The sequence below is a fragment of the Pantherophis guttatus genome, chromosome 2, assembly GCF_059756535.1.
Source record: "Pantherophis guttatus breed Tessera chromosome 2, ASM5975653v1, whole genome shotgun sequence".
Lineage (NCBI taxonomy): Eukaryota > Metazoa > Chordata > Lepidosauria > Squamata > Colubridae > Pantherophis > Pantherophis guttatus.
In genome coordinates this window covers 162279048-162301141 of record NC_142064.1, presented here as the reverse complement: position 1 = coordinate 162301141, position 22094 = coordinate 162279048, and the positions used below count along the sequence as shown (strand labels likewise).

Here is a 22094-nt window from a genome sequence, read left to right as displayed (position 1 = left end):
TCTCATATTCAGCCAAGTTTTAACTACATCTAATGGTTGCTAAAGGAGTATATCAAGTAGAAAAGCTTAAAAGTACTGATGCTTCCAGATGGATGGTTGGTGTAATGAAAAGACAAGTAGCCGTATAGGGAATGTTTGCTTTATATCTGTATTTTGGATGGGATCCATGGACTTGAGCGAGAGATGGCAAGATTGCGAGGAGTGCTGGTTCAACAAGGGGGGAAATAGCAGGCAGTAATATCTCAGTGATGATGGGCAGAGGAAGATAAAGTAGAAGACAAGAGGCCAGATTACTCTCGGGAAGGTGAGAGTCTGGATTGGGAACAATAGACTTCAACTGAACTCTGTGGCTTTGGGATTTGGGGCCCTCTGGTTCTAGGATTACATTGTCTTTGGTACTGGATGGTGTTGCACTGCCCAAAACAGACACTATGCAGGATCTGGGAGTCTTCTAGTTGTGTCTAGGAGGACCTTTGCACAACTTTGTATTGGGCTCCAGTTGCACCTATTCCTGGATCAAAGGGCCTACTCATGGTTACTCATGCTCTGGTCACTTCCCAATTGGACTATTGCAATATGCTCTACATGGGGACGCCTTTGAAAATTATCCAGAAACTTCAGCTAGTGCAAAAGGTGCAAGCAGTTATGTGTTTCCCTTACAGGGCACATTACACCTCTGCTGCGTGAGCTGCTGTCAACCCTCAAGCTGATCTGGCTGAAGCCATCTTGGAGCTTCAGTGCTGCCACACTGGAGCGAGGGATAGGGAGGGAGGATTAGAGATAGCTGGGGTTGTGTAGTCAAAATAAAATGCTTTCTCTTGGGAACCAAGGATGTTCTCACACCTGGCCGGAGAAAGGAAGAACTGATGTCACCAGACCAGCGGACACTACTTTGATTGGGCCATGTGACTGATTGTTTGGGGTTGAAGAAAAACTTTCACTTTTAGTTAGGTGAAAACCAAGGGGCCCCTCAGAGTTGGTTTTCACTAGATATGTGCCAATATGATATTTCCAATAAAGCTATTCTTTGAGGAATCCACCTGCCTCCAAGTTTTTGCTTGCGATGGATCTATTACTTGGAACCCTGACAACTGCATTGTTACCAGTTTATTTATAGATCCAATTCAAGCTGCTGATGTTGACTTTTAAAGCCCCACATTGCATAGGATCAAGTCATCTGAGGGACTGCCTTTTCCCGATTTCACAGACTTGTCCCCTTGGATCCAACAGAATGGGTATATTCCAGGTTCCATCATCTAGGGAGCTACATTTGGCTACTCTAGGCAGTGGGTTTTTTTTCTGCTGTGGTACCTATATAGTGGAATATTAACCCAGATAATTGAGATCCAACATACAATGAAGAGCGAATCTGACAAAATGTTGGCCAGTCTTTAATAAAGATTATACTGTGGCAATAAGAACAGAAAGACACAACTGTATTTCTGCACTTATTGCATCCATGGATTGCCATCTAATGGCCCTGTTTAAGATGACTTGGTCCCTCCAAGGGACGGATGGGTCAAAAGAAAGACCACTGTGAGAACCTTTGAGGAATTTGTCAGATAAAAGTACCATAATCACTCTGAGCTAAATTCCAGCTACACAGGTGATAGCAATAGCACTTAAGACTTATATACAGTTTCAAGTGCTTTTACAGCCCTCAGCTAACACAGGTGATGCTAATTTGCCATAAGCATGATCTAGTGTAGTTGTCTGGGAACAGCTTGAGCCTTTTGGTCCCAAGGAAGGAAACTGGATTCTCAAAGGTGAGAATGTGGTGACTTACTCATGGATTCATATCCCCCCATTAGTCAAGGCCTCCCAAGAGATAACTGTGGCTAGGTCCAAGCGGTGAATGCAACCTTCTTTGAGGGGCCATTCTGTCTGTGCTTAAGAAGGAGATGCCCCACTGACTCCTCAAGAAGCCTTCATTGGATCCAACAGTTCTGCTCAATTTTTGATCTGTCTCTAACTTTCCTTCTTGGGAAAGGTTGTTGAGAAAGTGTTTGGGCTGCAGCTTCTGATTACCTGGATCTCTTCCAGTCAGCTTTCAGATTTTGGCACAATCCCATAACGGTATTGACTATACTTACAGAGGATGGTGAAGGTGAAGATTGCTTTCTAGATCCAAAGATTTTCCATCCTTGGTTCTGAATGAATTGTGCTGCCCCAGACAAGTCTGAGGGCATTCCTACACTCATGACTTCTGTTTGAAGATATGTGGCAGTCATGACTCAAATCCATTTTGTGTACCATTCCAGGATCTGGAGGCCCTATCAATAGTCACTCCTACCTATTCATATTTTTTTTTGCCTTGATTACTGCAATATGCGCTACACAGAGCTGTCTTTGGATCTTCTAGAAGCTACAGCTAATTCAGAAAGCACCAGGGGAGGTTAATTATGAATGCACCTTTGGCAATCACTGTAAAACACCTGGGAAATTCCCATTCCCAATTATACTAAAGCTAGGGTTTTAGGGTTAGGGTTAGGGTTAGGTTAGATCTCCTTGGAGTCCTAGTCAAGAATTGATCTCAGGAATAGATTCTTAGAGGTTCTCCAAGGAAAGGGACAGTTATAGCTTTTTGTTCAGACTTGTTCTTGGACCACATAAAATACATGTGAAACTCCCATTGCCAATTAAAGGAAACTAGGATTGGGGTTAGGGTTAGGTCTCCTTGTTGTCACGGCCAAAAACTCAGTATGACTCACCTAGTATGACCATGACATTACTACTTTGTGAGGTGCATTGGTTAACAGTAGGCTTCCAGGTAGAATTCAAGGTTATTGTCCCAAAGATGCTTTTCCAAAAGACAAGTGGACTTTCTTGGTTTTTTTTCTTCTTTGAAAACATTGCGCTTCTAACCCAAGAAGTTTCTTCAGTTCTTCTTGCCTTTTGGAAAAGCACCTTTGGGACAATCATGATCTGGATGATTGAGGACCGTGTAGACAATTCAAGATTATTACTTCTATATTTCTTCAAGGCCCACATAGATGGTACTTGTGATTAAACAGTGGGGGCCTCTAATCCACTTGACTTGTCTTTTCAGTCCTTAGATATTTGTACAGTATTGAGGAATTAAGAAAGGTAAAGTGGGGCTGTCCCATACAACAACATTTGGTCCTGCTTCAGCAAGAGCACATTAGTAATTGCTTCAACAAATCAAACACCTTTGTCGTAGCCAATGTTCTGCTCATGCTCTGCAAACCCTGCCAAGCTATTTTCACTCACCTTGAGGAAGGTCCTCACGCAAGGAGCCTGCATGACTGGGACTGGAGGGAGGGATTTCAGAACCAGGCACATCTCCATTGGGAGTTAGAGATATATGGCAATTCCAGCCAGTCTCAAGACCCATCTTCTCAGCAAACACCTGTGAAAAATGATTTATTCATTAAATATATATGCTGTCCAAAAATGGAAGGGAAGAGAGAAAATGAAATCAAAGCAGTGATTTGGGCCTACAATCCAGATTCAATTTCAAGATCACATAGTACAAGATATTCAAGTGTTTATTTTGATCAAAACCTTTCTGGTTATTTTGATTTAAAAGTCATCAATGGTACGTTAAAAACTATGATATTCTAAAAAATGTATACACATTTTCAAATGTTGTTTGGCTCTACTAGCAGAACTATTTTGGGGGCAGAATGAGTATATTCCCATTTTGGACGCACAAGCCAATCTAGATTTACTATGTCAATTTTACTATTATAGTAATATATATTAAAATAAGTCTAATGAGTATTTACTGAGATGCTTCCTTAATATACATCTGCCCAATAACAACATACTTTGGGAAAAATTTATCATGATCACAAACTGAACATTCCATTACTTAATTATTAATTGGGGTATTTGTAGGAAAAAGAAGAGGGAGAAGAAAGTATTACAAATTAAAAGGGATTAGCTACCACGAAATCCATAAATGCTAAAACACAATAAACATATCAAAAGAAGTAGAAAAAGTTAACATTAGTTCAGAATCAATCCCAGGATGAACAGGACCATTGTGTCCTCGACATGGCTGCTACAGGAACAATGCATGCTAAAAATGATGCAAAGGAATAACTTACCTTACTTTTCAGCTCATCTTCCAGGGAGAAATAGACAAAACGAATGCAAGCATTGACTAGTCCTTCAATGAGGCGGACGACATCTGATCGGGCCTGATACTGGGAGGAGACCATGCCCATGAAGATCTGGCCACTCAAAGCCTGGATACAGTCCTCCTTCTCCATCACTTCCCCAATCCCTTCTTTGGGCATGCGAACAAGAGCAAATGCACAGAAGCAGATACGCCATGGAGACATAGGCAGCCAAGGTGGAATGCAGAGACAGGGACAGACATCCACCAGAGAACATGCAGGACATCCATTTAAAGGATCAAGAAGGAAGTATGATCAGTCATGGCCAAAAGACCCCAGAGCAACACATACACATATATGCAGTGAAAGAGGGAAAGAGAAAGGAAGACAAAAAAAATGCTCATCAGTTATAAAAAAACAATCAGTGATTGAAAAGGTATGTGCAAAGCTATCAAGAGAACACCCAAATTCCAGAACATTTTAAAAAGCTAGGGGGAAGGTTTGGATGACCAATATCTTCTTAGCAAACATCCACATCAGTGGTGGGTTGCTCCCGGTTCGGTCTGGTTCTACAGAACTGGTAGTAAAACCGGTGGGAGGCTCCGCCCACCCACGACGTCATCATGGGTGATCTGCGCATGCGCATGGGCACTCCTGTTGCAAACCGGTAGTAAAGATAAGTAGAAACACACACACACACCCGATCCACATCAGCAGAAAGTAAGGAAATTGACTTGGAAAAGACCACTGTTGTTCCACTTCTCCTGCCTTGTGCTAACTGGGATGTCTAAATTAGTTCTTTACACTCAGCTAAAAGAAGAGCCTGGAGGAACTTGCCAAGCTAAAGCAGCAAGGCTGATGCTGGATCAAATTAAGCCTTTTTCCGATGACAGGGCAAGCTTGTCCAAACATCAAGTTTTTTCCCCCTCTCAGCACTTTTTCTTTTTATATATATATATTTTTCTTAGTCTGTATTAGCTTTTATCTTTATTTTTTTTTAATTTCAATAAAAATATTATTAAAAAAGCAAACACCAAGAGTTTAGGTAAGCAGAATTGTTTCACAACTGCCAGATCAGATGGTGAGCAGGAAAGGACCTTGAACCATGAGAAGAAAAATGAATCCAAGGGTAATGAGATCTTTGTGCAATTACAGAGCCTTCTATAAGAAATAAACTTTATTTAAACAGAGAATTCTCAATGAGACAATATATTTTGCCACACAATCAATTTTGCATTCACTATAACAGCACCTTGACTGGCATTTTGTAAAATAACACTGTAACTGAAGGTGACAATCATCTGACCCTGCATTTTTAAATTTCATTATCCCCCCCCCCCCCCCCAAAAAAAAAAAAAAACTATTTTCCTCCCTGCAACATCTTTTAAAAGCTACAGTGAATCTAGATCAGCTTCTGTATCTGCAGCAAATCTCCACTACGGTGGCAAAACACGTACCATCTGAGCTCCAGCTATTTCGGCGGCTGCTCTGCTTGATAGGTATGGTCCCTGGAAGATCACAAGAGGTGAAGATGGCATTTTGCCCAGGGACCTGCACCAGTTCTATGCATTTGCCGTTCAGGAGAGAAGACAAGGCACAGTGCATGGGCTTGTAGGAGAAGGCAGAACAATAACCTGAAAGGCAGGCACGCTGGTAGAAATCCAGCACTTTCTTCCTGAGAAAACAGAAGACAAAAGCGATTAGAAACAATTCCACCCTAAATTACTGTTGTTGTTGTTGTTGTTGTTAGTTGTTGCATAAGAAACCCTTGTGTTAATATGAGCAATGGCTGAAATACTGAATTTCCTTGAAAAATATTATTTCAGACTCATCCTTTCAATAGTTCTGAAGGGGTCCAGGGATATTAAAACAGCCTAGTGAAGAATGAAAATACAGGGAGGCTGTCAGGCTGCTGGAAGGGAGGAGGAGGAGGAGGAGGAGGAGGAGGAGGGGGAGGGGGAGGGGGAGGGGGAGGAGGAGAAGAAGAAGAAGAGGAGGAGGAGGAGGAGGAGGAGGAGGAGGAGGAGGTGTTATCATCATCATGCAATTTTTTTTGTTGCTGGCCTTCTATATATGGACATTTGGGTTTTTAAAGTTGCAGCCTGAAATACTAGAAAAAGGCTGTAAAATCAACTTGGCCCCAGACAGGCAGGTCACAATAAGGGAGGCTTGACAAGACAATTCATCCTCTACTGATGAGTGTGGACTGACAAGCTGCAAAAAATGCAGAGCCAGGCAGCATATAAAATTCAAAAGCGTCAGAGGCAGCCCTCTCCCCCTCCCTAACATTAGGGCTATTCTTTACATGCATAACAAGTCATAGTTACTACAATATTGCCGACACATTTTTGATAAAACGAAAGTATACATTTCTGTTTCCTCTTTGGAACATTTCCACCACCACCACCACTTTTGGGCCCACCACTCTTCTCGCTTTTGAAAAATGTCTAAAGACCAGGCTCTGCCATCTTGCTTGGGGCTCACAGAGGAGATGCAGCTGTGGGGCTGGTTAGTGCCCTGAAAGCCCTCCTCCTACCTTTGAATGAATGTTTTAATATAGCAATAGCATTTAAGTTTATATACTGCCCCATAGCCCTTTACAGCACTCTCTGGGCAGTTTCCAATGTTGAAGCATTGTTTGCATATTGCTCCCAACAATCTGGGTCCTCATTTTACTGACCTCGGAAGGATGGAAGTCTGAGTCAACCTTGATCCCAGTCAGGATCGAACTCCAGGCTTTGGGCAGAGTTTGCCTGCAATACTGCACTTTAACCACTCTGTCATGAAGACACTAATGTTGAATTTTAACTATCCTTGTCTCTATTTTATATTTTATATTCAGTTTTTATTTCTTAACATTTTAATTGTACACCACCCAGAATTTCTCTGTGAGGGAGAATAAATAAACCCTAACCCTAAATAAATGTATTTTCCTCAGTAGGGAAATTAAGCTCTGGAAGCAGGACCCAATTGACAATGAGCTCTCTTCAAAGTGAGGGAAAACTCCCTGGTGCAAAACATTTATCCCAAGAAGCCATTGCTCCAGCAATCTGTATTACAAAGGCAGTGTCCCTGAGAGGCCTAAAGAGCAGTCTGTCTACCTGTCAGAACCAGAAAGCGGGTAGATATCCGAGCCATCCCAGAAATCTGTGCAGGCCTCCAGGATGATGTCAGCAGTCCCATGTGAAAGCATCTGCTCAGTGCCTAGGAGAGAAAATTGGGCCTACATAGCAAGCCTGCTATGTATTTTATTTTACAGCTTCCACATCACCCACAAGCATCTTCTTCCATTGAACAAAAGGATAAAATGGTGACGACCAAACAGAGCAGGCCCTAAAAATAACCCACTGCTTGTCATCAAATTGTTACAGGAGATCACCGCCTCTTAGGAACCACAGCAGGGCAACGCCAGCTTTCCTAGACAATTATGTTTTGTTTTCTTATGCAAATCAGAGTTATATTAGTGCAACTGACAAAGTGCCCATCATTTTTTCCACACTCAGAGACTTATGCAAGGTCTACAATAAAATGTGCATCTCATCTATAAGCAACATTCCTTTTGAGGCAAAACCTCTAACCTGTTCAGTGCCAAATACAGGATACCTATATGGCAAACAATGGCTGCCCCCAGAGACTGATTGTCATCCCTCACCTGTCCTATCTCTTTCCAACATTGGGTCTCAAAACAGGGCAAAGCTTTGTATTAGAAATATATACATGTATTTGAATAATATTTGCATTAGATAAGTATACAGAACTGTTACAGTTTACTGTTTAAACGATTTGTCACACTATGCTTTTTATTTTGTTGGCTTTCATTTTTTTGTTAAAGCATTTTTTTATTAATTAAAAAGCAATAAATATTAATAAAGAAAAACAGGGCAAAGATGTCCTCATTTCTTAACACATTGGTGTGTCAAAAAAGAATCTCTTCTGTTTCTGTATAAGATTCGTTTAATTGGAAATCCTATTGTTTCCTGCCTTCTTCCAGAAACCGATCATTCCCCGCATGGGCCCTTTAGATGCAACCAGACTACAGTAATTAGCCAACACAGCTCTGCTGGCAGGAAATTCTGGATTTGCTGTCTAATACAGCTGCACTGTGCCAAGAAGTTAGAGAACTATCTCTTGGTAATCCTGGAAGGTAATCAAAATGCACTGTTTCTAATACAGTTGTTAAGTCCAACTAGCTTTTAATCATTAAAATAATTGTAATAAAAATCAATTCTGCTTTCCAAACCTATTTAGCTTTTTACAGAGGCTACATACCTTCTGGAATATATACTCAATTCTTTAAAATAAAAGACAAAGGGAACTAACAGAGAATAAATTGAAGTGAGATACTTGGAAAAATCCTAGTATTTTAGTTCTCGGCTGGAATTACATCCAAGACCACAAACTTTCATCTTAAAGCATCAATCAAGAAAAGTTCATCTAATCTTCATTTTGGAAAACCTTTTGTGATGTCAGTGGAATAGCACCGATTCTTCCCCCTGGCATTTTACTAGAGATTCAAGTGCACACCTTACATCTTTGAATTAGCTACAGGGGCTGCCTGTCAAATTGAAATCCCAGAGGCTGGACACAGCAGCTATCAGTCTCACAATCTTACTGGTTGTGGTGTCCCTCACGAAAAGGCTGATCATGTGACTCAAAGGCGGCCTCCTCTTGGTGATGAAGGAGAGCTTCCCAAGCATCACTTCTTTCACCATCTCATCAGAAGGCAGGCGGTAAAGGGCCATGTAGTTCTCCTGCTTGAAAAGCTCTTTGGCACCAGGTGTAAACCCTAGGAATAAAAACCATCAATAAAAAAGGAGAACACCCCAAAGAAAGATTACCCAGATCACACAAAATATGCAACAGCTCTTCTCATTCACGCACCATTCTCTTCTGGCCAGCACCATCCTCCGGATAGCACCTCCCACTGAATAACTACTTCACCATCTTTTATCCTGCCTATTTTGCAATCCAAAATGAAACATCGGGTGTCAAAACAGACACACCACCATGTGAAATTGCCCTTAAAATCAGAGATGGGGATGATTCTGTGGGTGACTGACCTTACCCGAGAAACAGGGGTGAAATCTACTTACCTTCCCTACCGGTTCAGAAGTGCACACACCCTGCGCGTGCACTCGGTCCACTCACATGCATGTGCATGCGCAAACCCTTCTGTGCATGCGCAGAGGGTAAAAAACAGGTTACTTCCTGATTTTAATCAGGAAGTAACGACAACTGGGCGGGTGGGCGGAGCCTCGCACTGCCATCGCTACCGGTTCTCCGAACCGCCCGCCACCATCGCTACCGGTTCAGCTGAACCAGTCCGAACCGGTAGCATTTCACCCCTGCCCGGAGACCTACAATGAACTGAATTTGCAGCATTATAAAATTCTTCTTAAAATTTGGTAACTATACAAATGAGAGTAGCTTATGATTGTCAGACATGGACAGGGTGTATTATTACACAGTTCTGGTATGGGTGGATGTTGAAGGCTTAAACCAATTAGAGGAAACGGAAAAGTTAATGATTCACTTAACAACTATGGCAAGAAAATTTGTAAAATGGGGCAAACTCACTTAACAAATATTTCACTTAGCAAAGTGAAATAGCAAAATTTTGGGCTCAATTATGGTCGTAACTCGAGAATTATCTGTACTTTAAATAACAACTGGCTGGGTTTGTACATCATGCTAACTCATAAAACAGGAAAAGAATCTATGAAACCCAATTATACTATGGCTTAGGACCGTGATGGCGAACCTATGGCACAAGTGCCAGAGGTGGCATGTATTGCCCTCTCTATGGGCACACGAGCCATTGCCCCAGTTCAGCTCCGCCGTGAATGTGTACGCGCCTCCCGCCGGCCAGCTGGTCTTCGTGTCTCTGCCACACATGAACTCTCTAAGTTTCAAAATTCCTACCTTAAGAGAATTAAGAGATGTTATGTCTCAGTTGTCCAGCATCTCGTGCACTAATGTCCATGACCATGAACATTTCTGCTAACAAGGAAGCTATGCACTTTGTGACTTCTTAAAAACAAGGGAGATATTTTATCACCTGCTCCATACCTATTAGTCTAGCAAGTTCACAAAGCCCCCACGGTATGTGAACCGGCAAGACAGCATGATGTGTCTCTTGCAAGGCGAGGTTACACAAGTGGTCAGAGAAGCGGCAGAGGGGTTCTGTCACACTTGCGTTGCACAGGTTGAGCAGCACATTCAGGCCCAGGGGCTTCAGAGAGGTTAAGTGCATTTGCCAGTTGGAATCATCAAACTGGATGCAGGAAGGATTCTGCTGATCTTGAGACAGGCTAAGCATTTCCAAATGGTAATCGCAGACAAAGTCTTCGGCCTCACAGACTAATCCGTCAATGTCACCTTCCACCTAGGCCAATAATAAAGACAGGCTTGATCAATTCTAACAGGATTTTTAAAAACTAGTAACTCACCTGAAATCAATACGGCTACAGTGATAGAGAAGATGCCAGCCACTTCTTCCCTCATATCACAAGTGGGAAAGTGTGGCAACTTTATGATCTGGGGACTTCAACTATCAGATTTCCTGAGGCAACCATGCTGGCTCAGGAATTCTGGGAACTGAAGCCCACAGGTCGTAACGTTGCCATAGTTACCCACCCCTGCCTTATAAATATGCATCTGTTAGTCTAAGGTTTCTAATAGTAGATTACACATGCTCATTAAAGCTCTTCCGTTTCATTATTGAGGTCCCAGAATAATATTATTACTTTTTCATATTAGAAAGCAAGACTCAGATTTAGAGAAAACAATCAGAGGATTGGATGATGGTGAAAATTACAGGCAAAAAAATTGAAACTAAAATTTCAGTCAGTTGAACTCTCTTTTCAGTTTGCATTGTTTTTAGACTTGGTCAATTCTCCAAAGTTCTACCGATGTCATAAGTCTCTGGAGATTAAAGGCAGGACTTAAAAGTCAAAAGACATATGAGAAACAGCCTCAAGAGACTTAAGAAAACCGTCTCTAATTGGATTTTAAAGAAAAGACGACAAATGGCAGATAGCTTTGTTTAACAAACTGAACAAACCAGTTCCTATTTGATTTCTCAGCTGTTTACTGGTCATGACTGAGTAGCAACTGTGAAAATAATAGGACATGTAAGAGTAGCTGTACTCTCCTCCTCAGGTCTATGAAGCTGAACATGAAAGTATTGCTTCCATGTGTTAACATTTTAATGTTTATGTTTTTTTATATGAGAGAAAATTAAAGAGAATCTAGGAACTGCAGTCTACATATTACTTAAGAAACCTTAACTGGGAGTCACATGGTTGAAGTTAACCAAAATGACCCCCAATTACAAATGAAATGGTTATGCAAATGTGATTCAGAAGCGCTTCAGATTCCATGCAAGCAAAGCATTTCTCTATGCCTTCAGGCTTCTAAACCGGCAGGGGAAAAAAATCCTGTTTCTTTAATGGGTCCTCTTATTAGAGATGCTGAAAAAAAGAGGTAGTTGCTGTAACAACTGCAGAGGAATTGGGTACTCACGCATACTGAAGCATGTCTGAATAATTTTTGAAGTATGCACAACCCAAGTAAACCTGAAACCTTTTTTAAGGATGCTCACCATATTCTTTCGGATTTTTAAAACCTCTTCTAAAATCGGAGTTCCCAAATATTTCCCAGGGTTTTTCTTTATCTTCTATTACATCCCCCCACCCCACCCCCGGGCCCCGTCTCAGATCCCAGAGCCCTCATAATCTATTGTCTGGTACTTTATGATGGAAATCCTCACTAATGCAAGTAATGCTAACATGGAGTAAGGAGGGCAGTGCTCATATTCTTTTGGATCAATGTTTTTCAAAGTTGGAAACTTTAAGATGTGTGAATTTCAACTCCCAGAATTCCTCAGTCAGGTATGAAAATCACTGCTCTATAGATACCCACGTTGGCATTGTCTCCCACATGAAATGAAGAAAATGGGCCAGAAGTGACCCATCCTTCATTACCTGAGTTGTCTCCTCCTCTCCTCCTTCAATGTCTTTGCTGAAGCTCACATTAGATCCCGAAGGGTGCTTGCTGCGGCCTGCTGGTTTCTTGTGAATCTGAGTATCAGAAGACTTGGGAGTATTGCTGGTGGACCACTCAGCCCTGTCTTGCTCGTTGCTGATGCGAACCACATCCGACAAAGGCCCTGAGAGCAAAGCATCCCTTTCATGAGGCTGTAATACAGCATAAGTAAAAGAGGTAAGCAGAAAACCCCTGCAAGAGGAAACAAGAAGGTGGACTATCGTAGATATTTATCGATAAGTTGAGTATAGGTAGTCCTTGACATACAATTACAACTGAGCCCCAAATTTATGTCACTGAGACATTTATTAAGTAAATTTTGCCCCATTTTATGACCTTTCTTGCCACAGCTGTTAAGTGAATCACTAAAATTGTTAAGTTAGTAACACGGTTGTTAAGTGAATTTGGCTTTCCCATTGATTTTGCTTGTCAAGCACCCAAATTTTTATCATGTGACTGTGAGGATGCTGCAATGGTTGTAAGTTTGAAAAACGGACACTTTTTTCACTGCCGTTGTAACTTCGAACAGCCACTAAATGAAATGTTGTAAATCAAGGACTACTTGTATTTTAGGTGCCAAAATAGACTCAAAAATTATCTTTGGCTTATCTGATCAAGGCCAGATAAAGAACTTAGTTATATCTGATTGTTCTTATTTGACTTTTGTTAACAAAGAATGATAAATGAAGCATTTGGATTTTTGTTTTATTAAGAGATGAGCTATGAGGAGAAGTGAGTTTATGTTGCATTTAGAGATAGCGATAAGTTGTCAAAATTGTTTTCACTTGTTGGAATGAAAGGGAAAGTTATCTTTTGTTCTCCTTTTTTTTTACACTTTTTTCTTTTGAATTTTGTTGTTTGGGACTTTTTGTAGTATGTATTCATTTTTACTCTTCTTATGATCCTTAATAAACTTAAGGATTAGGGTTGGGAAAAAATTCAGGTTTCACTTATCTGAGGATGGGGTAACCTGCAGGTATATATGGTAATAGTTTTTAAAAGTACTTCTATTTCCCACATATACATATATATAAGCCCATCCACAGATAAAGCAGACCCTCACATTTTTAACCAAAATACCGTGAAAAATGCAGGGTTGACTTATCCACAGGTTATCTTTTCATGGTATTTTGGCTAAATGTTCAAAAGTTGGATTATTTGCAGGAGGGGTTATACACGAGTGTACATGGTTATTACTTAATAAACTCATGTCAAAATAATGCTCATTTCATAATGCTTCCAAATGAAATTCCTGTTCAAATTCATGATCAGCATTTTCAGGAAAAAGAAATGTTATTAAGAAAATAATTTTTAATTCTTATTCCCTCAACAACCACCTGCAAAGAATATGCTTTTGGGTTCTTGTGGACTATAATCATACTAAAAAAACAAAATAAATGTCTGATAAATTTAATTAATCTTTAAATCTCGAATTCTCTCCTACTTCCTATATTGAATTTGGCAGAGGAAGGAATATGACATCATTACTAATTACATGTATAGGAACTTATCTTGTATACATTCATGCTTTGTATAGAAACACAGACCTAATATATAGATTTTGGGTATCATTCCATAAAATAAGTTCTTCCTTTCAACAGCTCATGCTGTGTTTATTAGCCTTCAAAGGTACTATAATAATATTTGTTCCAGATTTCCTTAAATAATCTAGATTGAACAATCTAGACTAGCTGGATGAGAGAATAAGTTTCCTAAGGTATTTTATTGCTATAATTTAACTGCAGAATTTGAGCATGCATCTGCAGTGTTTAACTGGCGTTAACTTGCAAATGAAACAAAGGTCAGGAAGACCAAGACACGGCTCAGCGCACCCTGACAGAGTATCCTTTACAAACCCATCCCTCACCTCTTCATCCATCTCTGGGTGGCAGAAGGAGCGTGTGGAGAGTTCATCTGTCAGATCTTCATGGCTGCTGTGAGGAGGTTCCACCTTGCCACTAAAGAACAAAACCGTCTCTGGACTGGGATTAGGCCAGGACAGAATTCCTTGCTTATCCACACAGCAGAGCACCTAAAAACAAGCCCAAGACACCTGACAAAACCCCAGAGATATACAATAAACTATTGGGCAAGGCTATGTCTGAATCAGTGAGCCAGACACAATGTTCCACCGTTTAAACACAATGCAAGACAAAAGGCCATTTCCAAATAACCTTCAATCTCTTGAGACTTTTTTTTTTTAATCTTCTTGAATGCAGAAATACTTTCCCCAATATGTGCAGATGCCATAAAACACTGTAAACCAAAGTAAGGAGATGACAAGGCACAGTCCTAGCTGAGTGAGACATCAGCTAAGGCCAAAAGGAATGACAATTGGCAGCATGTGGTGTCCTTTATAACTCTTAGCTATCTTCTATCACATTTCATGTTTTGGACAGGAGTGAAGACTCCTGTGAAAAATAGGTGGAAAGTAAAGCCCAAGAATAGATTCTTAGTAAATTAAAATGTTAATGTTCTAAAAGCTGAAAAGGACAAGGGCATGCCTGTTACTCATTTGTAGTTTATTGATTTAAAACTAGACACCTTGGCTTTATCATGACAGACTACTGTCAGTCCAGCCAAGATAAAGAGCTTGCCAATCAGTAGCAACTTGATATCTTGAGTCCTCAACCTAAAATCAATCTGACCACATTTCTGAACCATTATCTCATCAATATCTCTCTAACACGTTCAGATATATTTTAGAAGAACTGTTTGCAACCATAAAGGAAACTAGCCGATGAGACACAGGGCAGGGAACTCTATGCTCCTTTTTGCAGTTCTTCTTGCAATCGGACTTACTGTGACAGATCCCAGACTGTGAAGCAGACTAGAGGTGAAGGTGAGAGTGGGTGATTTGCCCTTCAGAACTTGCAGGAAGTGGCTCCAGATACACCGTAACATTTCCTACCAAAAAAGCCACAACAGCTAGTCAACTAAATGAGGAAGAATGGCAAGTTCAAATAGACTTCACATAAGAACATGGTTATTTCCAGAAAGACAGCATTGGTAGCAAGTGACAGTTCAACATTTCCACAGAAACTAAGTATAGCAACCTGTGTATAAATCAGATCTCTAGTGCATGACAAAGCTTGTAAGGAATGTCAGGCTTCAAATATGTACAGGAAGTAGGATGATTCGGGAGGGGGAGGTCTTTCTTTCCTTATGTTCTTTCTTTTTGTCTGTTATTATATTTCTTGTTTTATTTTGTATTGCGACAAATACAGCTCTAAAAATTTTGAATTTTGACAAACGTATCTTAAAAAAATCAGTGCAGGTAGAATTCTGAACTTCACCTTAGATTTAGCTTTGTGGAACAATTCTGAGAGGATTGTTCAATCTGGGATATTTTAAAAAAACATAGATACATATCCTATATTATGTTAAATTTTGTTAAAATTTGTGGGAAACAGATGCTGAACAAACAAGTCTTTAGTCTAGTGCAGTGGGATTCGTATGGCTACAATTATGGCTAGGATTCCACAATTATGGCTAGAATTCCATTTAGAATTATAGAATTGGAAGATATTATTTAGCCTATTAAGTTCAACCTATGCTCCATGCAGGAATCCAAACTTGAGCATCCACAAGAGAAGGATATCCAGCCTCCACTGAAGACACCAAGTAAACAGGAGCCTATTATCTCCCTTGCTTCCACTGTCAAACTGCTATTATTAAATGGGGTTTTTTTTCCTCTAAAATTCAATTTGAATCCATCTTCCTGTAACCTGAAACCATTACTTCATGCCCTCATCTTTGGAACAATAGGGAACAAGTTTTGACCTTCTTCTCTGAGACATATCTTCAGATATTTGAAAGTGCTGCCATATGTCTTCCTCAGTCATTTTTTTTCAAAGCTAAATATGCAGTTTCTTTAGTCTATCTTCATGTGACACAGAAAAATGGAAGAAACATTTAGTTAAGTTAGCTACATTTCTTTTTTAAAAAACTCAACATGGGAAAATAAATGCTCTCTCCCTCCCCACTCTCTCTCCCCCCTCCCTCTCCTTCTCTGCAGTATTGTTTCAAAGTGCAAAGGATTGCTCCAAAACATTAAAAAATTAGACACCAGTTCATCATCACCCACCTGAATTGATATCACAGAAAATTTGCCCACTAATACTACAATTTCTTATACACTAATTACTGAATGCAATCGGCAATCGACATTGCTTCTTAATTTAGATAGAAGAAAGCAACAGTTCCACCAATGAACTGATTCTTGCTTTGGTAAAATTCTGGTTTTTGCAGATAATGGTAAAGCATATTGTCTTTTCTCAGTTTAGATGGCCTTATGATGCAACCTGAATGTCTAAAAAAGAACAATTAAAGAGGTTGAAGTAATGAATGAAAGGGGTTTGGATCCCATTAATCAGATTATAACATATAGACTACCTGGATAAACTTTGAAATTCTACCACCCATTTGTTCCATCTAATCTCACAGAAATACCCAGTTTCTCATATTTAACTTTCCTAAATCTGATTCTGACACACAGTTATAGAGTATGCAGCCTGAAATTCTTAGGATGCTTTTTTCCAGGCCCTTGGGCCATCTGTCGGTTATTTTCACTCAGCTAGGCAAGCAATGTGAATTATGTGCTTCCTTAAAATAAACTTTTGAAAAATTCCACAGGCTTAATTCAAATGCCCTTTTGTTCTCAAAAAAATCAAACAAAACTGGTACACTGTAGACATTCACTATAGGGAAGAGCATATAGAAAAGGTGGTGCAGTAAGCGTGCAGACCATCACAGTATAGCAAAATGAATGTGCCCACAAGCCAAGGATACATAAGAAAATAAGAAGAAGAGGCCAAGCATTTTGCAACAAGGAAGGATGGACTGCACAGAAGAACACAGAACAGGATGCAAGACTGTTCAATAATATAGTACCTGGGAAGATACCACCTCTGTGTAGCTACTGAGTGTGTCTTCTGAGAACTTAGCCAGCTGCAGCAAAAAAAAATAAAAAAAATAAAATTGGTTACTATCAAGATATTTGGAAGGGATGCATGAAGAAAATCCTTCTGAAAATACTTGTCACCACTAGGATACATGAATGAAAGAGGATCTCTGTAGGCTAAGCTATACATGAAAAGTATGCTGCCTCAGATATTCCTTTACAAATTGAAAAAAAAACAGCCCAAAAGAATCAAGTCTCCATTTTGACCATGAAAAGATACTGAGGGACGCAGGAACTTAATCTTGGACTAATATTAAAACAAACACATTTCTAAATTAAAAATGAGCCAAAGGTTATCAAGATAGCTGTTAAGGTACAACGCAAGGAGCAGCATCAAGTAGAAAGTGGTTCAGAAGAAGACTTGAAGAGGAAACCAGTCAGGAAAGTTGAAGGCAAAATTAAAGAGACAGGGAGAAGAAGCAGAAACATGCAGGCTGGGAGAACAAAGTGTCTAATTCCAACCCCCAGACAAAGGGAAAGCATGGAAAGGAAAAGAGCTATATAAACCAAGAGGACAGAAGCATGTAATTGTGCTAGATGATTTTGGTGGTAAAGCGCTACAAGAGACAGTGCTACTCTAAGCCAAAGCAGAAGTGGCAAAGACTCAATTAAGCTTACAGATGGCAAAGAGCAATGATACAAGTCTACATTTGGGATGTAAGCATATTGCCCAAAGAGCCACAATTTCTGCACTCTGGAATGGAGAAGGGAAACACTGAGAATACGAGCACTGAAGCAAACAATGGAGACGCTGGAGAAAGGAAGAGGAAAATAAGGACACCAAGCTTCACATGCCTACAGCAAGCAAGCAGAGATGGAAGCAGAAGGAATGGAAGAAGCAGAACAAGACTGAATAGGAGAAGCAGAAAGAAGCAGGAATGATATAAATCAATTGACAGTAGAATCTACACAATCAAGAAAAAACATTATTCCTGTTATTGGTAAACCCCCGATAAGTTCTGCAATTCTAAAAACATATATAATATCTAGTTATTCATTAGAGAGGTTAAACAATTCAGAATCAAAAGACCGGTGCAAGCTAAAATGGAAACTTACCAACTACCTTCTACAGAAGTCTGGAAACAAATGAGTTGAGAATTGCAACCAGCAGATGGTCTATCAGATCCTCTGAATAATTCCCATTTTGTTCATGCTCAAACCCCAAGCCAGTTTCAGTTTTGTCCCTTTATCCCTTTAACCACTCCAATTCCAAAGAATGATAAAGAAAAAGCAGGGAAAGGGAAAGAAGGAGCATAGGATCTCCCTCTCTCAATATTAAAAGAGGTTTGCGAATTCCCATTCCATTTTTTTTGTCTGTTTTTTGCCCAGTCCATCCTCCCACCGCTCTTTATTGTTAAATACCTACCAAGGATGTTGGGGAAGCTTTGCTCATCTGGGCTAGAACCCTAGCTTCACCAAAAGCTGTGGCAAGAATCCATAGGACTGGAAACAGGAGTGGGAGGATAGGCAAGACTCCATTAACCTGTAATGCCATTCCAAGTCACAAATGAGTACAACCACTTTGCATAGAGAGCTAAGGATGTAGCACCTCCCCAGATATTCAGTGATGACCAAAGCCATAAAGACATTCTACAGATGTCCCAGAAACATCCTGTTTTTAAGATTACTGAAACTACATATACGAGAATATAAACGTGAATAAAGGAAAAATGTAAGGAAAGGTAAATTACAGGTGGAATCTCAAGAGCCTCAAACCCCACCACATAACTCCATGAAAGATTTATTCTTGCCATGTTTTACTTGTACATTAGCAGAACTAGAATAACAAAATGGGGCTGCTAATAGTGCCACGGTTCCCTAAGGCTGGAATCTCAGGACATCATATAAAGGTGTTGAGCTTGTTTTCCAGAAAGGTCTGAACACAAGTAGCAACAAATTATACTGGGTTCCCTTGAATCAGGGGTGAAATGCTCCCGGTTCGGACCGGCTCGGGCGAGTAAGGAGCGATGGCAGCGGGCAGTTCAGAGAACCGGTAGCAAAAATCCCTGCCCCTGCCCCCCATGCCCAACTGAGCCGCGCGATCATCAGAGCCTTTTTTTTCTTTTAAATGGCTCTGACCAGCCAAGCTCTGATGATCCCAGCTGAGTTGCTAATCAGGCAACTCAGCTTGGATCGCCAGAGCCATGTAAAAGAAAAAAACTTTTTTTCCCCCAAGCTCTGACGATCTCAACCTGCTAATCGGCAGCAAAAATCCCTCCCCCGCCCCCCCAGCTTGCTTACCTTAGCTGCTGGTCGCAACGCCTTGCTGTAATCCCTGCAATCGATTGCATCGGCAAGCAACTGAAACTCCCTGCTTGCAATCAAGCAGGCAGAGAGTTGTGGACTTCAACTCCCAGAATTCCTCAGCCAGCAAAGCAAAGCTGGCTGAGGAATTCTGGGAGTTGAAGTCTACAAGTCTTAAAGTTGCCAAGGTTGGAGACCCCTGTTTTATTGGGTAAGGTTTTTTCCCCTTTGGGAGCTTTAAAAAAATAGTTAATTGGGTTTTTTTTAGTTGTTCTTTTTTTTAGACCTAGCCATTTAAAGTTTAGGAAGTTTTAAATTTAACTGCTTTTATATAAAAATAAAAATAAAATAAAATAAAATAATATTTGTTCAGCTTTCTGAGATTTAGTGTGTTTCTGTAGTGTTTCACTCTAACTACACAAACACACAAAATCTCACAAATCTGTATGTGGAATTTTGTGTGTGTAAAGTGTGAAAGTTGTTTTTTGGGGCTTTTTGTGGCTGTGTGAGGTTCCTGCTTGTTGCAGGGGCCATTTTGGGTCTAGCACAGCTGCTTTTATATTGTGGGTGAGCCAGTTGTGTTGTGTTGTGTTTTGTAGGTTAAAAAAGGGCAAAGAAGTGACATTGACTTGGCCACGCCCACCTGACCAACAAGCCACGCCTTCCCAGTCACCTTATCACCAAGCCCCGCTCACTAATTAAGCCACGCCCACAGAACTGGTAGCAAAATTTTTTGCCTTGAATGCCCCCTTTCTGCTGTCAAAAACAAAGGTAAAGGTTCCCCTCACACATATGTGCTAGTTGTTCCTGACTCTAGGCGGCGGTGCTCATCTCTGTTTCAAAGCCAATGAGCCAGCACTGTCCGAAGCCATCTCCGTGGTCATGTGGCCAGCATGACTAAACGCCAAAGGCGCACGGAACGCTGTTACCTTCCCACCAAAAGTGGTCTCTATTTTCCTATTGGCATTTTTTTACGTGCTTTCGAACTGCTAGGTTGACAGAAGCTGGGACAAGTAACGGGAGCTCACCCCATTACGTGGCACTAGGGATTCGAACCGCTGAACTGCCGACCTTTCGATCAATAAGTTCAGCATCTTAGCCACTGAGCCACTGCGTCCCCCTGTCAAAAACAAAACAGGAGCCCAAAATCAAAATGCAGAATCGAAGTAAATTGGGTCCTGCTTCCTCCAAACTTGTTCAACAAGTCAAATAACTGCATTCTGCACTACCTGAAATATCCTTCCCACCCTTTTCACTGTGAAATGCATCCCTAACAAACACAGCTTAATAGTGGAACGTAGCACATGCAAAAGTATGAATATCACACAAGTATTTAATAGTAAATGCAAAAGGTACTTTCTCTCTCTCTCTTTTTTTTTTTTTTGATAAGTGAGAACCAAAACCAATTTAGGGATAGCAAGAGCATAGTTTTCTTTACCTGAAGCTGAAGAAACATGTACTGCCAAGGGACTACTCCACCAGCCATGAAAAAAAACCGCATGGCATTGGTGATCAGGAAGCCAAGCTGCCATTTGAAGAAAGGAAACAACATTAAAAACTCAGCTTTCAGACTCCCACCCTTCTATCTCCAACATAATTATTCTTTGAACACGGTGACCAGATTTGGGGTGAATCAAAAAAACTAGAGCACCCATTACATAAATAGATTGGTTCACTTTATTTGCCATTACTATAGTTTAAACGGTGAGATGACTCTGAGCCTGTGAATGCAGACTTCGTCATTTTCATTATATATTTTTTAGAAAATAGACAAGCAATTTTCTGAAAAACAGCGCTCAAGGCAAACTGCACTTAAGTTCCAAACATCAAAACAATGTAATTAAAATGTGTCAATAACACCCTAAGGAAACAGCATTTGCCAGCTAAAAAGTGCTTTAGCAAGCTTGATTTTGAAACACGGCTATGGATAAAAGTCATTTTGCCCTCAACCACAAATAAGATCTAGTCCCAAAGGTGCTTTTTTCAAGAAGCAACTGGACTTTCTGATTTTTTATTTGAAGACATTTCGCTTCTCATCCAAGAAGCTTCTTCAGCTCTGATTGAATGGTGGGGAATGGAAGGATTTATACTCCTTGCAGACAGCTGGTCATTTGCATCTTTTCAGAGAGTCGCTGAGGCCACCTGGAGGTTTATCTGTGTCCTCAGGGTCACCTGAGTGGTGCAAATGGGTGTGGAGCCTTCCTGGAACTTTGAAAGGACTGTGTTTGAACAGCCCTCTCTCAATAGAGGGGGAGAGATAGGACATCATCTATCTCATATCTACAATACAGTCCTTTCAACAGTTCCAAGAAGGCTCACACCCATTTACACTACTCAGGTGACTGATGACACAGATAAACCTCCAGGTGACCATAACGACCCGCTAAAAGAATGCAAATGTCCAGCTGTCTGCAAGGATTATAAATCCTTCCATTCCCCACCACCCAGTCAGAGCTGAAGAAGATTCTTGGACGAGAAGCAAAACATCTTCAAAGAAAAAAACAGAAAGTCCAGTTGCCTCTTGAAAAAAGCACCTTTGGGACAACCATGACCTGGATGACTGAGAATCTCCATAGGCAAGATTTCAGCAGCTGCTGAAAAGACTCTGTCTTTGAATTACTCCCAAACAGTCTCCGATGATGGCATGACAGAAAGAAGAATCTCTCATCTAGATCTTAAATTCCAAGCAGACGTATATGTCATTTTCCAAATAAAGAGTTTTAAATTATGCTCGGAAAGGACAAGTAGCCACTAAA

The 22094-nt window shown here is 40.5% G+C and overlaps 1 protein-coding gene across 8 annotated transcripts in view; it reads right to left on the bottom strand.

The window, feature by feature from the left end:
- TMEM94 (transmembrane protein 94) overlaps positions 1-22094 on the bottom strand; it is a 71026-nt gene that overhangs the window by 14532 nt on the left and 34400 nt on the right. For 6 of the 8 annotated variants that reach the window (XR_015732476.1, XR_015732477.1, XR_015732475.1 and 3 more), the window contains 12 exons: positions 20777-20863; positions 18461-18577; positions 17025-17081; positions 14934-15038; positions 13999-14163; positions 12071-12283; positions 10155-10470; positions 8698-8871; positions 7187-7289; positions 5543-5760; positions 4074-4255; positions 3232-3370 (listed from right to left, as the gene is read on the bottom strand). Coding sequence is in view for 5 of the 8 variants with exons in the window: in XM_034408669.3 (XP_034264560.3) it covers positions 3232-3370; positions 4074-4255; positions 5543-5760; positions 7187-7289; positions 8698-8871; positions 10155-10470; positions 12071-12283; positions 13999-14163; positions 14934-15038; positions 17025-17081; positions 18461-18577; positions 20777-20863 (1876 nt within the window). In the remaining 3 variants the exon portion in view is untranslated. The remainder of the gene's footprint in view (positions 1-3231; positions 3371-4073; positions 4256-5542; positions 5761-7186; positions 7290-8697; positions 8872-10154; positions 10471-12070; positions 12284-13998; positions 14164-14933; positions 15039-17024; positions 17082-18460; positions 18578-20776; positions 20864-22094) is intronic. The other 2 variants (XM_087887181.1, XM_034408668.3) reach the window with 1 other exon arrangement.